At 44.8% G+C, this 17426-nt stretch overlaps 1 protein-coding gene across 3 annotated transcripts in view; it reads right to left on the bottom strand.

The window, feature by feature from the left end:
• Positions 1 to 12980, bottom strand: part of bahcc1b (BAH domain and coiled-coil containing 1b) — a 66867-nt gene extending 53887 nt beyond the window's left edge. Inside the window, exons 1-2 of one of the 3 annotated variants that reach the window (XM_034569945.1) lie at positions 12595 to 12980; positions 692 to 1031 (exon numbers count right to left, since the gene is read on the bottom strand). In XM_034569945.1, coding sequence (XP_034425836.1) covers positions 692 to 863 — 172 coding nt within the window. In that variant the 5' untranslated portion in view covers positions 864 to 1031; positions 12595 to 12980. Of the gene's footprint in view, positions 1 to 691; positions 1032 to 4749; positions 5021 to 12594 lie in introns of those variants that run through there. The other 2 variants (XM_034569946.1, XM_034569944.1) reach the window with 2 other exon arrangements.
• Positions 12981 to 17426: the final 4446 nt, after the last annotated feature.

Genomic DNA, 17426 nt, shown 5'->3' with positions numbered 1-17426 from the left:
CTGCTGGAACCACACATGAAACGTTGCAAGGAAACTGCGCAAATAAGGGAAGGACTCAGCTAATAGCTTTAATTTATTGTTTAATGGGAAATATAAGCAGTGGAATTACCCAATTCTAATTAATTAAATCAAACGGCAATGATTAGTACTTTACTAATTGATGAAACCATATAAATCTATGACAAGATTACGCTTAATAAGCCCCGTGTGATAAAAGAGAATAATCCTGGAATATGTGTTTTAATTGTTGGGAGATTTAAAGTCAGAAACAAAAAGGAGAAAGAGAATAAGGTAGGCTTTGTCGTAAATTTCAAAGTTAATCTAATTTCCAAGTTTCCCCGCTATGTTTCATGGCCTATTTTTGCTTTTACGCAAGGCTGAAATCCCTAAACTGACAAATGATATTTATTCTCATGTAATACGCACAGCAAGCAGCTATATGCCATAAACAGTTCATTAAATAAAGTAAAAACATAAAACTCTTTAATATGCCTGCCCCTTATTGCTAATCTCCAAATGCCCACAGAGTCGTAATTTCCTTCCACAGTAAATTCTAGTTTGTCCCGAAGAGCTTTCTCCAAGTTTGCAATATGGAAAACATATGCTTCAGACAAAAGACAGTAACCGATTCTTCTTTTGTGTATAAACCCACACTTTCATTCACGAGAAAAGAGCTGCATTGAGAACTGACCTGAGTGCGGAGCCATGGAGAGGTGGGATGAGTAGTATTTCCCGGGCTGGAAGTGAGCCGGGTGCTGCACGGAGCCGTGGCCGCCCGGCGCCATCCGAGACGCGGCGCTGTGCACCAGCGCGCTCCGCTCCGTCAGGAGGTGGTGCGGAGGAGCGAAATCTCGGCTTTCCATCACTGGCGAGAACCGATAAATCCCCAAATCCAAAAAAAAAGTAAAATCCGGAGGCACCGAAGGTCTCAGGCACCCAGATGCAAATAATCCCTTTTATGAACTTCGGGCTCCCCTCGTATTGAGCGGAGTTTTGGCTTCGCAGGGCAGAAACGGAGTCCCCGTCATGTCCTACAAAAGAGAGAGAGCAGGAGACGCGTCAAAGCGCTGACAATAATGAGCCGACCAGGGATGTAGCGCAGGAGAAAAGGCTGAAGCGTCATGTTTACACAAACAAGCAGCATTTCCCCCAAAAGCTTTTTATAAATGTCACAAAAGACCAAATTCACACGCTATTCTCGCTGATTGGTTTCCATCAGTCAAGTTGAATCTAATGACGAGTTGTGCCAGCTGCAGGAAGACGAGTATAAAAGTCTGAGCTGCAGAAAAAAATAAAGGTGAGTTTCTGCGGATTTACTCCACACTACACATTTGGCACCAACAGAGGAGTCTTTGCCCCCCCCCCCCCCCCCCCTCCTCCTCCCCCTCCTCCTCCTGCTCCTGTGACCAAACACGATGCAAATAACGCACACGGGAGCCTTTTTTATCAGCGAAAAGAATGAAAAGTAAAGGGGGGATTTGGCTCAGGTACAAACAAATGGTGCATCTGTACGGTGCAAGAGTTCTCGGTGGTTAAAACAAACCCTTCTCGATGAAGGACGAGTCAAAACTGAACGAGGACCAGTCATAAACAAGACGGAGCTCGGAGGCTCTCGCACTAAAATATAAAGAAACCATTCTGCACTGGGCAAGAATGCGTAACAGCAGGTTTTATCCATAACAGAAACCCATTCCCAAACTTCTTCCGTCCACATAGCGTCCAAAACAGAAGGACGCACACACATTTCGGCCATTGGTTAGTGGTTATTGTTTATGCAAATTAAGTTTGATTTCTTTCTTCATTCGGATGTCATAAAATGTGATCCCATGCACATAGGTTACAGTTAATATGTGGTGGTGTCAATGGACGGTTGCCTATTGTGAAATTTTAGAATAAAAAAAATGCGTTGAAAGGGGACATGTGTGCGTAATGAATCGATGGTGCTTGTTGTGGAGCTTTTACCAATTAAATCTAACTTTAACCCGATTTCATTTATGTATTTACGATTGTTTCACCATTGTGCTGTTGTCAATGGACGGTTGCCTATTGTACATTTCTAGAATAAAAAATTGCGTTGACAATGGACAGATGTGCGTAATCAATGGTGTCGTAGGGCTTTTATCAATTGAATCTAACTTTACAGAGCCTCATTGTTGTCCGTGTATTTACTATTGTTTCACCTTTAATGCTTGACTTTGTATACGTGGCAGCGTTGTGATCAAGACTCTTATTTGTAGTGTTGCTTATTAATGAAAACAGGGATAATAAAAAAAAACATACAGCCATTTCTATTAACTCATATACGGAGTCAGCAGCAGTGGCCCTCGCCTCCTGACAATGGCAAACGCCATGCATCCCCGCTACATATACAATACAGGCTCAGTGTAATCACAAACACAAATCAAATCACCTTTATGCTCCATGTGCGAGAGAGCGGGGCAATAAACAGTGAAATAGACTAGGAAATCATCGACTTTATATGTGTGCCTTATAGCCCAGGTCATTTACTTAAATAGGACTCCCTGTGACGCGCAGATATGGGAGAGCTGGGTGCCTGCCTGCCTTCACCAAACACACACACACACACACACACACACACACTCACACACACACACACACACACCTCAGCAGTCCATCTCCTCACGGGCCTTTCAATGCATGGCACGTCCATCTAGCGCTCTGTGGATGCTGATAGCACCTCCCAGGAATCAACGATAAAGGAACAAAGAAAATATCAAATGCTCTGGTGGACCAGAGGCTTTTGAAGTGCGTAAGAATATATAGGCTGCATGAGCAGGGATATTCAAGTCTCCTTTAACGTGCACACACACACAGGCACAGACACGAACACACAGGCACACACACACACACGCTGCCCAAGGACTCCAACTTTCAGGAATTGTGTTTGGGGGAAAAAACACATCTCCGAAGTTTAGCAGCTCTAGCAGAGGCTCCAAAAGTGTTCGTGAGCGTGTTGTGCGTAAGAGCACTCCCAAACATAAAATAGCCCAAATACCCAAATCAAATTGCATCCCATGATACATTTTTTTTGCAACAAATGCAAGAGCGTCAAAATAATTTACCATTTAACACTTTTCATCCCATCTCGTCGACGGTGAGGATGGAACAAGCACAAGGAGAGAAAGGCAGGCTACTGTACGAGCGCACGGGGAAGGCAAAATGGACTCTCTCCTCTCCTGTCCCCTAGGCTGTGAGAAACAATGGCCCGTCTCTACGGGACATCAATCACACACCACTCTCGCCTGACGTTTGTCTATACGTTTTTAAATTTTTTAGGCCGTAAACACACGTCCTGCGTGTTTACATTCAACGTCAACAGAGACCCACTCAGACTGCATTTAACAACCTGGATCTAAATCCCGTGTTATCGCACGCCAAGCAAACACAACGACGTGAGCGAATCCTGCGTAACAGTTTGGGGAAATGATCATTTGGATGTGCTGTAGTAGTGTGTGTGTGTGTGTGTGTGTGTGTGTGCGTGCGTGTGAGAGTGTGTGTGAGTGTGGAAGGGGTTCAGACTTCCTTTCCACTCCAGCCAGCAGACTCCCTCAAAACCCCCATACACACACACCTCCTGTACGCACGAACACACACACCTCCCCAGACGCGCACACACACACCTCCACCACCACTGCCATGCAAAGGGTCAAACTATCACCGGAAGAAAATGCCCCCTACAAAAAGTAGCCACAACTGGGGGAAATGACATTTCACGGACTTAACACAGAAGCCAGCATATTATGTTTTTGTCCATGTTTCATCTAAAAAAAAAAAATTACGCATTTTGTAATCTACAAAATCTGAAATATGTTGAGCTTTTTAAAAAATTAAATAGGAGATAAAGGACATTCATTTCAGGGGGCCGTTGGCTTACAACAATTTTGCAATAAAAGTAAAGTCGCAAAGCTTCACCGAAGCATTAAATCCCGACATCCAGAGGCCCGCTGAACAGGAGAGACAAGCCCGGCCGAGGCGAGGGCAAGCACGGCGTCTGCACAGCCTGCTCACCGAGGGGGGGGGGGAGCAGCAGGCAGGGAGTGGGCTGCTGCAGTTTGCAATAAACCTCTCTGTCTCCCTCTCTATCAAACACACACACACACACACACACACACACACACACACACACACACACACACACACACACACACACACACACACACACACACACACACACTCTATCTCTCCCATACGCGCAGGCACCAGAGGCAACTAACAAAGAAATAATCTACAATTTATAATCTATGAAAGTGAGGAAGCGCTGAAAGGCGAGCGGCTGTGAATAGTGCCATGGATGAATAAGAAACACACAAGTAATTTGGGCTGTGGAGACAGAGAGAGAGGTCAAGAATATCGAGCCCAGAGGAAACAGGCTGTTTAATGAAACACGTCAAAAAATACTGTAAAGTCGCCGTGTAGCTTTTATGCAAATATCACAATTAACCGGGGGATGTGTGTAGATCTTTAGTGTTTTGTTAACATTATTCTGTGAGGTGCAGCAAAGCAGCAGCTTTTATCTCCACATTCACTCCTCCAGTGCAAAAAAAACAGCGCAGTCTTTAAAAAAAAAAATAAAAAATACATGCATCCCATCATTTAAATAAAACGATAGAATCTCACATCTACAGTCTCCATGCACGCAGCGTTCGACTTGAACTAAAAAAACCCATCCACATCCAGCACCTTCATTATAAAGCTTATAAAGCTATAGAAATGAGTTGCTGTACTTACTGGTTATAAGTTATATATATCCTGTGCATGGCGAGCAGGGCTATTGTAATGACGGAAGAAGAAGAAGAAAAAGAAAGTATAGTAAAAAATAGTCAAAGTGAAAATCCCCGAGTCGCAGAGGAGGAACATGTGGGATTGATTACATCCTATGCTGCTGCTGCTGCTGCTGCTGCTGCTGCCGCTGCTGCTGTGTGGACTGTGCTGTGCAGTCAGTTGAGGTATGGGAGAGACGCATCGTAGAAGTTCAGGCTTGTAGTGAATCGAGGCTCGTTCATGCAGCCGGAGACTCAGACACGCCGGGAGGAGGAGGAGGAGGAGGAGGATGAAGGGGTGTGTGTGTGTGCGAGAGAGAGAGCGAGAGAGAGAGAGAGAGAGAGAGTGTGTGTGTGTGAGCGTGCGTGCGTGTGGGGAGGGGAGGGGGGGTGAACGCGTAGGCCTATTGGTTTGAGAACGACAATGTGAAAGCGTGCCCGTGAGGCGCCCACCCCCTCCGCCGCCTCCACCCGTCCTCCTCCTCCCCACCCTCCCCCCCTCTAGACGGTGAACGCGTGCAACCATTGGCTGAGGCGGCCGGAGCCAATGAGGGAGCCAGCGCCGGCGCCGCGGAGCCAAACGGCGGGCGTTTGATTTGCGAGCCCTCGGCGCACAGCGAGGCGCACGGCTGAGAATGCGAGGAGGCGAGGCGGCGCAGCTCAGGCCGCCGCTCCTGCTCGGTGTGCGGGGACGGAGAGGAGAGGAGCCCGCCAGCGCGGTCTGATCACCGGCGGAGAGCACACAGCATCCAGCCTATTCCGTGTGATCCTCCGTGCTCCGAGAGTATATCGTTATTTTTTTTTTTGCCATGTGACAGCGGTGATGTGATAGTTTTATTGATGCTCCTTTAGGGAAATCCGCTTTTTTCCCCACTCGGCCTGACTGCATGTGTTTAGCCAAATAAATCCTTATTAGCGGGATCCGTGTCTTGATTTATTGGACGTGTAAAGTTTGCTTGCAATGGGAGACATTTTGCAAAAGAAATGCACAAGATAAGAAGTTGCAACAGGTTAAGTATGATCGAGGAAACGCAGCCACTGGAATAAATCTGAAAGGAGGAATTTATAAATCAGATTAAAATTTTGTAAACAAACGCATGATAAGCTTATGGACAAATATTCAACAAGTTTAGTTTGATGGAGAAAATGTGTCCACTGGAACCAAAATAAAGGAGTTGGATTTAAATCAGGTTTAAATTTTACAACAACAACAAAAAAATACAAGATAAAGAGTTTATGGCCAAATGGGCAACAAGTTAAATCTGATAGAGAAAATGTGTCCACTGGAATATAGCACCCAAGGATTTTTATTTGTCACATGCACAGAGATACACATGCAGTGAAGTGTGTGTGTGTGTGTGTGTGTGTGTGTGTGTGTGTGTGTGTGTGTGTGTGTGTGTGTGTGTGTGTGTGTGTGTGTGTGTGGAGGGGTGGGGGTGCTCTTATAATATTCAGATTTTTTTTATGCTCGGAACACCAACATGCATCTCATCAGTGCGATACATTTAAATGAATGTGTCATTCCCCAGCGTTAGAAATGACACATGAACACAGACAGGCTCGGGTTAGTGGAATAAAGTGCTTTATTTTTATGTGCATTTTTGGAGGGGGTGAGGTTTAGGAGGGTTTCACGTAAATTTAAACGGCATAGTATAACTTAACTGCACGTTCAAGTATTTTGTGTGTCACTGCTGTTGTGTCTGTTTACCTGTCTGTGTCACACACACGCACGCACACACACGCACACGCACGGGCAAATTGAATCAGTGCGTATTTTGAAAGCATTGCTGTCTTCGGGGTGAGCCTTGCGCACGGTTCACTAATTTCGCCAATTAAAAGTGGAAGGATCCGGGCTCGTGTGTTTCCATGTCGAAATATATGAGCCGCTATAGGCTGACGTGCGCGTTTGTTTACGCGCGGAGGCAAAGGGTTAAAACCTCGGGGCCGCGCCTCTGCGAGCCGCCCGATTGGCTGGCACCTCGCCAGCGCGCTGTCAATCACCGAGTGTAAACAAGGCTCTGATTGGCTGCTGGCCAGTCCGCACTGGGCTGCCTGAAAAAAGCAATTACCGCCCCTGCGGTTTCAAGGCGGCCCCGCGCTCCACGATGAAAGCAGATAAGCAGGGCCGGTTTCAAGGCGGCCCCCACGGAGAGCCCCGCTGGCCCCCCGAGCCGCAGCAGAGTCAAGAGTGACTCAATCAAAGGGAATACGGTAAGAGAGGGGAAATTACACGTGGTATCGAACCAAGACGCTCCGTCCACGGAACGGTGCAATAACAACGGTGTGTTTGGGGGGGAATATGGAGGACAGAGCGGCAGCAAGAACCGGGAAACTGCTGCTGCTGCTGCTGCCAGGGAGCTCCTCTTCCTCACACACACACACACACACACACACACACACGGAGCGAGAAAAGTTTTTACAACAAAGGAGAGAGAGAGAGACACACACACAGGTCTGCTGACGATCTGAGTGATGGAGGATTTTCTCTGCTGCGTGTTAAAAAGCCACAGTGAGAGACGGTCAGGACTCAGCTCACACTGCTCTGCCTGCGTCTGAAATGTGGACTTCAAGTTTTTTATTTTATCGCCAAGTGTAAGTGAGGATTAAGTGAACATTTCCTCTGTCACACTGCAGCCTCACCGGTGGGTCACTTATAATCATGAATTAGCTCATTCATTGTTTCTGAGGGGAGGAATAGAGGGACGGACTTTGGAGGCGAGCGTTTCAGTACAAGATTGTAACATAAACAAGGATAAGGTCAAATATAAAAACACAAAAATTTTCTAAAATATTGAATTATTTTTGCAATAAATTATGCTTTATATTTTTAACAAATATACAAAAAGTAGGCTGCAAATAAAAATACAATATAATTATATTATATATATAATATATATATATAATTTTTACACATATACACTCATATATATATATATAAATATATACAGTTTACATAGAGAGATATAGATGTAGATATTTGACCACTAAATAAAAAAAATAGGCTATACAAAATAAATAAAGCGTGTTATTCATATGTGTGCTTTTTAACTTATCCTGTCCAGACACATGCAGACACATGCAGCTCATAAAGTAAATGCAGACTGTGTGAACTGAACTTATAACAGAGACCCACTCCTTCCCATTGCTTTGCTCCAGCCCCAACCACAACATAACTGGACCAAGGCAGAACTGAGCTGCTCTTCAGTCGATAGATATATATATATATGGCTAAATATGAATTTTCTGCAACGAGCAAAACTAGACTTTCAGCCATATACAGTGAAATTAATTGATACATACATAATTCAAATCAAATAACGCCAAAGCGAGCAGATTTATCATGTCTGTAATTAGATAATCGTTACCCTCTTTTCCCATTTACACAGCAGCCTGCATTCCACAGCCCTGCATGCCCTCTCCAATGGGCTGCAGTACCCACGTGCACGCACACACACACACACACACACAGGCTACACACACTCCCAATATTCTGGAAGAAATACAAATTATATGAAATTGAAACTCTCTACGACCACTAGATATTTGGGAATTACCACTAATGCATAAGAATGTATATTAAAATGACAATAATAAAGTATGGTGCAGTTGTGTAACTCTGTCCATCAAAATACAAGCAGGCTTCACACCCATTTGCTCGGCCTCTGTAGCAGGACAATTAGATGGGTAACTTTTTAAATAGGTTTGATCTCATGTGCTTTATAATAAAGCATGTTGTCACTTTCTGATTCCAACAGCTGAAGACATATCAGGACCAGGGCAATTGCCAGGAAATGTCAATGCAGACAGCAGCCTACCCATTGCCTGTGTGGAATATACATTGTCTATATGCATTTATTTTTGATAGGACTTGGTTTCCATCCTCTCTCCCTCAGCAGTGTTGTCCTCGGCACTAATGACAGGGGGACAATAAAGAATCTTGTTCCGCAGCTCACAAAGGGGGTCCGCCACTTATAACAGAAATCTGCATTTAATTTATTTAGTGACAAGGAAAAGCCCTTTATGGCTTGATTTTTATTGGCTCTTTTTCACTTAAAGGGTGGGGGTTGGGCGTGCGTGTGCGTGCATAGACTAATGTGAGTGTGCGTGTGTATAGAGATAGAGAGAGAGAGAGAAAGCAAAACACACGGCACCCCAACCTCTACTGGTCCGTGTGCCAGCACGAGCGTGCAGAGTGTGTGTGTGTGTGTGTGTGTGTGTGTGTGTGTGTGTGTGTGTGTGTGTGTGTGTGTGTGTGTGTGTGTGTGTGTGTTGGGGGTGGGGTGGGGGTAATTAATGCGGATTGACTGATTGCTCTTGAAACAGACCGGTCCTGTGCGCAGTTGTCCTCGAGCAATGAAGCGTTCCTGACTGACACTTTCCACCTTCCCTTCTTCGCTGCTTCCTTCTTCCCCCTCTCTTTTCTCTTCCTCACACTCTACAGACCCCGGCGTGCATGACCTCTTCCTCCGCGGCGAGGGAGCCACACATCCCGGCAGCTTTTTTTCTCCTCCTGCCGTCCAGCCCCGCGGCCAGCCGAGGCACGGTCCTCCCTATAGTTCAGGAGGAGGTGTGGCGACTGCGCAGTGCGGTCTGTATGTCACAATCGAATGAAATAAATGTATAAATAAATCATAAAAACATCATTTATGGTGTTAAATTCAGATTTTGCCTCTTTCGTTTCCACCCACATGGCTGCGCAAGACCACATTTTGGCTCAGCCTGACGTGCGTAATTTCAGTGTTGCCTTTTGTGAACGTGAACTCTTGCAACTTTACCTCACGGAGAGTCATGTCTCCGTAAAATGAAAGGTGAACACGCTATTTTACGCGCATTTAAAAAGTGGATGTAGCCTGTTTAAAGTCAGATGCAATGCGTCCTCGACATTATCTAAATAAACATCTGAACGTCTAAACGGGACCACATTAAAGAGAAAGCGTTCGCAGTCAACGGGAAACACATTGGCGAGGCTGGTTTCAAAATGAGGTCCAAATGGAGAGCTGTCTCCACGGGAGGCCCCTCCATGCAGGGCAACCGTCACATCCTTGGCACTATTTTTGATCGCGCTTTACCGATGAGAATTTCCACACAAGGTTGCCTCCACCGGGGGAGACGCTCCGGTTGCGTGAAGGTGGCGCAACCCCAATAGGACAATGGAGCCACATTAGTGCGTAAAAGTGCATTAGAAATGTGGCGCTGATATAAGAAACAAGGCTGTTGTTTTGCGGAGAAGTGGCTGCATCGTTCTGAAACCCGTTTGTTTTGGTGGCCATCTGCAGCAGCGTAGAGGAAGAAGAAAAAGAAGAAGAAGACACGATGGAGTCGGAAGTCAACTGGACACAAAAACAACATGACCTTTTCTCCGCTGTGTGCGCTGGACAGATGCTGCTATCTCTGATCACCCTGACAGATAGGCTGGAGAGGAGCTCATGACTCACAGACGTGAAGGGGGTCGGATCGGATGGGAAAGAAAAATAAGCGAAATGTTGTGGTTCTCCATCAAAACGTTTTAAAAGTGCCTAAATTAAGGAGGGGAACTGTTGTGCGCATGTAAGACTAAAGGCGCACGTAGACTGACACCTTTAGATCAAGAGGATGATGGTGCAGTAGAAGAAGAAGAAGATGATGGTGACGGGGGGAATAGCTTGGGCACCAAATTAGTACCTGTCACACCGCCATATATCCGGCTGTAACCACCACCAGGCCTGTATGGCTGAGATGAAAGCGCCAGCGTCTATTTATGGGCCATCAAAACACGCAGGTGGAGGCTTTAATTATCATTACCATTTGAACGTAAACAGCCATAGCGTTCTGTCCTGTGTGCGTGTGGGTGCATAGTAGTTTCATGTGCAAAAAAAAAAGAGAATTGAATCTTAACAGCGACCGAAATGTTAATACTACGCACGCAAGTAATGGGATTAAACACATCTTGTGTTTGAAGTGTGACACACCAGCTCCTTGCGCGTTCGTCGTCTCCCCCAGATTCCCACAGCACTTCCTCCTCATTGCGAAATGCAGGCACAGGCATGATCATATGACTGTGATAAAAACGTTTTTTTTTGGTATATTTGTATAAAACGCATATTGTCAAACTGGAAAATCTCTAAACGAAAAAAAGCATGCGTAAAAATGTTTGTGCCACATAGTGCAACACTGCTCGAGTGTGGGGCACGGGGTCAACAGGTCACGTGACCCCATGCAATTCATCACTCAAATATTCAACTAATTCAATCGATTCTTTCAACAAAAACAAAGGGTGATATTGCAACACATGTCTCTGCGTGACTCAGAAGTTTAACTGTAACTTGCTGTACTGACTCTCGAGATGAGACAGAAGGAGAAACAGGATTTCAGAAAACTTACAACACACAAAAACATTTTCAACCTTGTGTTCTATAACAGATTGTTTCTCATCCAAACCGGTCCCATTTCAACCGTATTTCTGATTAAAGATTATCCAAAACACCTAATCACATCACACCCCTGCGCCTGGATCGTCTCTCAGGAGAAAGCTAATCTAAGAACAAGTTGATTTTGAATTTGACGCTGCAAGTCAGACGGAAACAATTGGAACTGAACAACCTGCTGTGCACAAAGTTAAACTTTGAAAAGAGAAAAGTAACTACGCAATCCACTAACTTTAAACCAGACAGGCGTCCAATAACCACTGTCTGATCCAGAAAATAACAATTTATTACTTTGTGATTTATACACAATAAAACTATATTATAATATTGCTATAAAATTAACAATGTTTTTACCAAATGTACATACGCTGTACTCATGTGTAAAACAAGATTCCATAAAAAAAATGTTTTTAAATAATTAAATAAAATGTGTGTTTGAGTGATGGGACGAAGCAGGTATTAAATGTAAGACTTTCCCACACTGGACTGTGCAGCTGAAGTTTGTTTTCTTTTCTGCAGCTAAAGTGCTAATGTGATAAACTTCGTGCGGATGTGAACATTATATCTGACGTGACTCCAGGACAAGAACCACAATTATTCGTAAATTAGACATATGTGACTGCGAGTCTGCGGCAGCAATTATATAAATTAACCAGGATATTACCCAGTTAAAGTAATGCAAGGTAATAAGTCATATAGGCTGTATGGGGATATGTTATAAGAGACTCTGATATCTGAATGGATGCATCGATGAACTTAACTTCGTCTTTATTTGCAAACTAAGTCATACAGGGCGTCCAAAAAAGTGTGTGTCTGTTTGTGTGCGTGCGTGCGTGAGTGGGAGAAACCGAGAGAACTAAGTGAACAGTAACGCAGTATCCTTACACAATGTTACCGTGCAACTTCATATAATATGAGTAACCCTGACAATAGCAGCCAACTTCACATGGTTGAAACACCTTGTGTGTGTGTGTGTGTGCCACTATATTGGCACATGCCCCCACAGAGGCCCCAACTGCATATTCAACGTTCAAGAAAGGGATTAAGATTTTTTTTCCACTCATAAAAACCTGCATCCATCCACACACAGTCAGGTATTTAACAAGTGGGATTAAATACAATGTCAGGTTTGTTGGAGGCCTGGAATAACGATTACGCAAAGAAGTTCCCCCTGAGCTTTAGTCCTATAATGAAACAAAAACCACCTCAATCGCGTAATCACTGTATTTCAAAAATCATACAAATAAATATTGTTTTCCTTTAGTTAGTGTTTGGCACATACTCGACCCTGGAACCACAATCCCAAACAGCGTTAGTGGTATAAACAGCAAGTGTCAAAACTGTATCTCAAAAATACAGTAAATAGACACACATATGAAATAATTAAACATACAAAATAAAAGACCTACCTATAAAACGAGCGTCTCCATACAGCGCATCAGACTATTTAAGGATGTGAACTGAAAAGGAAACAAAAACGAGTCTTTCTTCTTTCTTCCTAAACTTGTCAACTCCGGCTTCTTCTACGCGACGTATCCAGACCAGCACACATAGAAACGTATGGACTCAGATAGCGCCGCGCTTCTTGTACGCATTACTGTCGCTCTCTGCTGGATTTATCCACCGAGGGGGTTTTCCCGACTCACAAGCGCCGGATCCTGTGGACGTGATCCTCCGTGAGGCTGTATAATAGCAAATTTATGTCTGGATGACGCGTCAACCCTCTCTCTCACTCTCTCTCTCTCTTTCTTTCTGTTCCTCTCTCTCACAATGGAGCTGAAAACCAAAACAGAAAATCGATGGAGAAACTCCTTCTCATGCACACTCTCTCTCCTCGTCTGGTCTAGGAGAGACTAGAAGGGAGCTTCCTCGCATTTTTTTATTCAGGGGAGGGGGCAGAGGGACATCATCAAGCACGCTTGTGCAGAAATACACCCACTTCCATCCTCACCAACAAAGATACTGTATATCTTACAAGTAACCATACACACACACACACACGTCTCTCTATAGTTGTGAGGACACTCGTTGACATAATGCATTCCCTAGCCCCTAACCCTTTACAACTAATAACTAACCACCCTAACCCAAACCTAATTCTAACCCTAAAACCCTCAAACAGCCCCTTGGAATTGTGAGGACCAGCCAAAATGTCCTCACAAGGATGGTATGGAACCAAAATCGGCCCTCATAACTATAGACGGGCACGCGCGCACACGCACACACACACATCCCTTTCTGTCCAGTATTGTTTTGTTTGCATTTGTGATTGTGCTGAACCTGTGCGTCAAAGTGGATGAGGAGAAGAAGTATGTGGAGGAGGCGGAAGGCCTATCCCCCCCCCCCCCCCCCCACCCCACCCACACACATGCATCTTTCTGGTATCCAGACAGAAAGACAGATTTGTCCTCCATTTAATCAAAGTGAACCACGGGTTTTTGGGGCCATCCTCCCGCTCTCTGTGCGCCAACCTGCAGTCTGGGTGTAGTGGAAGCCAGGCCACAGCTCACTGCGGTAGCTTTTATTTACGGAGTAGTTTTTAAAAAGCTCTCTTCTGGAAATCTCACTGATATTTGTTTGTCAAACGATAGGCCTAATTACCGGCTGGAGGTCACAGTTTACCCACCTTTTTTTTAAATTCAACACCAGCTACACAACGCCTGCTATATAAAACTGTGCCGACTTTCAGAGGCGTTTTGTTCCCGGCCGGGATGAGCGGCCCCGGCCCATGGAGCATGCACACAGCCCGATGCCATGCGCACACGGCTTCAATTGTTTTAACACTATAAACATTTAGCACATGCGTTAAAGAGTCCATGGCATTTTTGCGAGGCTTTGATCAAGTCCAAACGGTCCAGACAAGTTTCTGCGTAAAAGTTAATTCTTGCGCCGTGTTCGCTCCACAGAAAGGGAGGCACGGTCTGCTTCGCTGTGTCGCTCTGCACTAAAGAAACAAAGCAACTAATCCTGCAGTAAAAAAAAAAACAGTTTCCACGCGGAAAAAAAGGCGTTTTTACTGATACCTATGTGCGCAAACCAGCCGCAGGTTGCAGATGAATGCGGAAGACGCGTAATCTACACGAGCTGCGTCTTGGATACACGCAGAGGAATAATTGCGGTGCTCGTTGGAGTCTCTGTTCCCAAACAGGACCCCAGCCTCGGATCTGTCTTCCTCTCCCCCTGCAGCCCCCGCTGGCTGCCCCCGCGGGTCACCGCTTCGGGAGCACCACGTCACCACTTTAACCCGTGCGTGGCCGCGTCCGGGACAGAGGCGCGCGGCCGAGAGAACCGTGGGGTCGTGCTCAGGGGGGGAAGAGGGGGATCCTCGAATTGGGGTGCGGGGTACCTCCAGGCGCCCCGAGGGGCGGGTCCAGGGGGGTCTGGCAAAAATGAAGAACAGGTTTCCCTCAATTTAATTCAATTCGCTGCAAACTCGCCCTACATGCAGCCCATATTAGAATAACTGCTCTAATTAGTCTGCATGGGTTCACTTACTGAGGTTTACTCTGTGCGCAGTGTAAAAGCTGTGGTCATGAATTTAGAAAGAAAAAAAACACTTCCCTATTTGCAATTTTCAAATAAATGCAATTAAATGTTAACGGCAAAAAAAGAATAGTTGTGACTCAGTCACAAGCAGAAACACTCGAATAATTTCTATCTCATACAAAAAAATGTCATATCAAACAAATTTATAATTTTAAACATCAAGATGTTATTAATTCATGATTCCTCATCCAGACTTGATTTTCCAATAAATCTAAAAGTAAATTATTAATGTGGAAGCCGAATCCAGAGTAAAAACCAACCAAATAACACAAGAGCCCTGATGGAACAATATAAGCTCACAACAGCACACGGCGGCCCACAGGCATCCTTGGGTACATAATATTTTGGAAGGTCCATGAACTGCGCTCAAACATGAGAACTTCAACGTGCCATCAGACGTTCCCATTTAACCAGAAAGAAATATGCTCCACCAGGCCCCAGCAGGCAAACCCACTTAAACAAACTGACCAGAGTTCAAGCTAAATAACTCTAACTGTGACTTTTCCCAAACCATTGTTGTCCCCATCCAAAAACTATTCCCAAGAACAGAAGTAACAATACACACATAAATCCTTCTACTAAGGTTTGGGCCTTGCCTTTGAAAGGATTTATGGGAAGGGGAAGTGGGAGGGGCACAGCAGACCCCACCCACCAAGGGACCTGACCTTTATTTGTCTCTGTGATGACCTACTGTTGCATTGTGGGTCATGCATTTGGTCTATATATTCTTATAAATATCCCATAATGTGGTATTTTAGATTCTCATTAGAACTACCACATGTTTAAATTTCAAAAGCTTTCACATACGCTTGAAGATTTTTTTTCAGAGAGTTACACAGGAATGTTTTGTTTTATTTGAAAATCCTATTCCTGTCACTTCGAGGAAAATCAAGCGTTTTTGATCTTTATTGAATAACTCCCAACCATTACCAATATTTTCAAGTTTGACCCGATTCTCTTTTCTGCAAATACTTTGTGTTGGGAATTTGTTCTCTTTTGAAGCTATAGTTTAGCAATTTTTATTTATTTATTGGAAACGTCTCCAAATAAGACAAACTGTTTATTACCCTCTATGATAAACTGCTCCAAGTCAAATGCTCCAGACATCTTCCGGAACTTTTCCTGTTAGCCCCCTGGTAAAATATCATGAGTGGGCCAACGTGAGAAAACAGCAGAGAGCAAGTGGATGTCTTTATGACATTTTAAAGACACAACGGAAAAAGAATGCAAACATCTTACTATGAAGAAGAGGTGTCATACACATAGAAGACGCCGATGAAGATGTCAACTTGGTAAGACAATGGGATCTGAACGATTTTGACGTGTTGTGCTGTACGTTTGATTTTTGCTGCAGAACTTACACGCCATGTCCTGCCTCCTGCCTGCTCTATCCAGGCTCCACCCCTCGCCTTCATTTTCGGAATATTTTTCCTGTTGTGAACGCATCTGACCCGGACAATGTAATAAATACTGATGCCATGCAATTCCATCTATTACACCTCTAATTACAGACAGTTCAGTTGCATCAACGCCTGCAGCCTCAAATCATCAGGACGATCTCGAACAAGACGAGACCAGTTGAGAGCGAAACCCCGGACCAGTCCCGGCCCCTGTCGGCTTCACACTCAGCCTGTGTTGGGTAAACTCGTCTCACCGAGATGCTATCAGAGGTGTCTGCATGGTTTTCACTCCTGGCCTCCCTCTCACGCTGCGGATCCTACATGTTGCACCTGTTGGAGCAAAGTTGTCTTGTGGCTCTAAAACATCTTAAGTGGGACACATTCTTTGCTCTGGGGTTGTGAAGATCCTTAAATAGCATCATATTCTAGGTTGTTTACCGAAAATTGTCGCGCTCTGTGTCATTATGCAGTAAACACATTCACGCAGGAAACATCTGTAACGTTCATTACCGAACCTGGCAGCTGCAGAGAAGACAATACTTGTCCTTTACGACACGTTTCCGACAGGCTTTTAAGCTGATGTTGCACACATATGGCGGTATTGATAAACGCGGACAAATGTTTGAGGTTTACGTGATGCCTCTCATTTGCTGCGGTGTAGCACAGTTGCTCATTCTTAACCGTGTTCGGAGAATGCTCGCTCGCTGCATGTGTGTGTGTGTGTGTGTGTGTGAACCCCTGATATTTGTGTGTGTGTGTGTGTGTGTGTGTAAGTGACACAGCTGCGATAGGTTAAGATTTAGACATTAAACCTGTCTCTGGTTCCAATTTGAGGCCAGCTCCTTCTTTAGCAAATGGAAAACACTTCAAGGTGCCACCAGAACCTAAAGTTGGTGCCGGTCTCTGCAGTTTACATGGTCATTTGATTTTCGGAGACTGTTGGCCCCTGAGGCAAGTGCACTGCACACACACATAAACACACAAACACACACATACGCACGTCTGCACAGAGACCCACACACACACACACACACACACACACACACACTCCTCCGGGTTTATAGAGGCCCAGTGACCCCACAGGTGAGCATAGCTGCATAACTGAGACGACCACAAAGGGGTGAGCTAAGAGAGCAAAGCATCTTGGGATATGACTTCTTGCCAAGGCACTAAATTCTTTCATCTTTGCTCTCTCATATTGTAATGCACATCAGTCATAAAAGAGCGTGACATCACTGGACGCACAGTGCTGCCTTTATCTCCGATGTGTGGTGTAGGTTTTCATCTCTCCATAT

Source organism: Hippoglossus hippoglossus, chromosome 19, assembly GCF_009819705.1.
Source record: "Hippoglossus hippoglossus isolate fHipHip1 chromosome 19, fHipHip1.pri, whole genome shotgun sequence".
Classification (NCBI taxonomy): Eukaryota; Metazoa; Chordata; class Actinopteri; order Pleuronectiformes; family Pleuronectidae; genus Hippoglossus; species Hippoglossus hippoglossus.
Note: the sequence above shows the minus strand (reverse complement) of the source record. Positions and strands in the feature narration are given on the sequence as shown.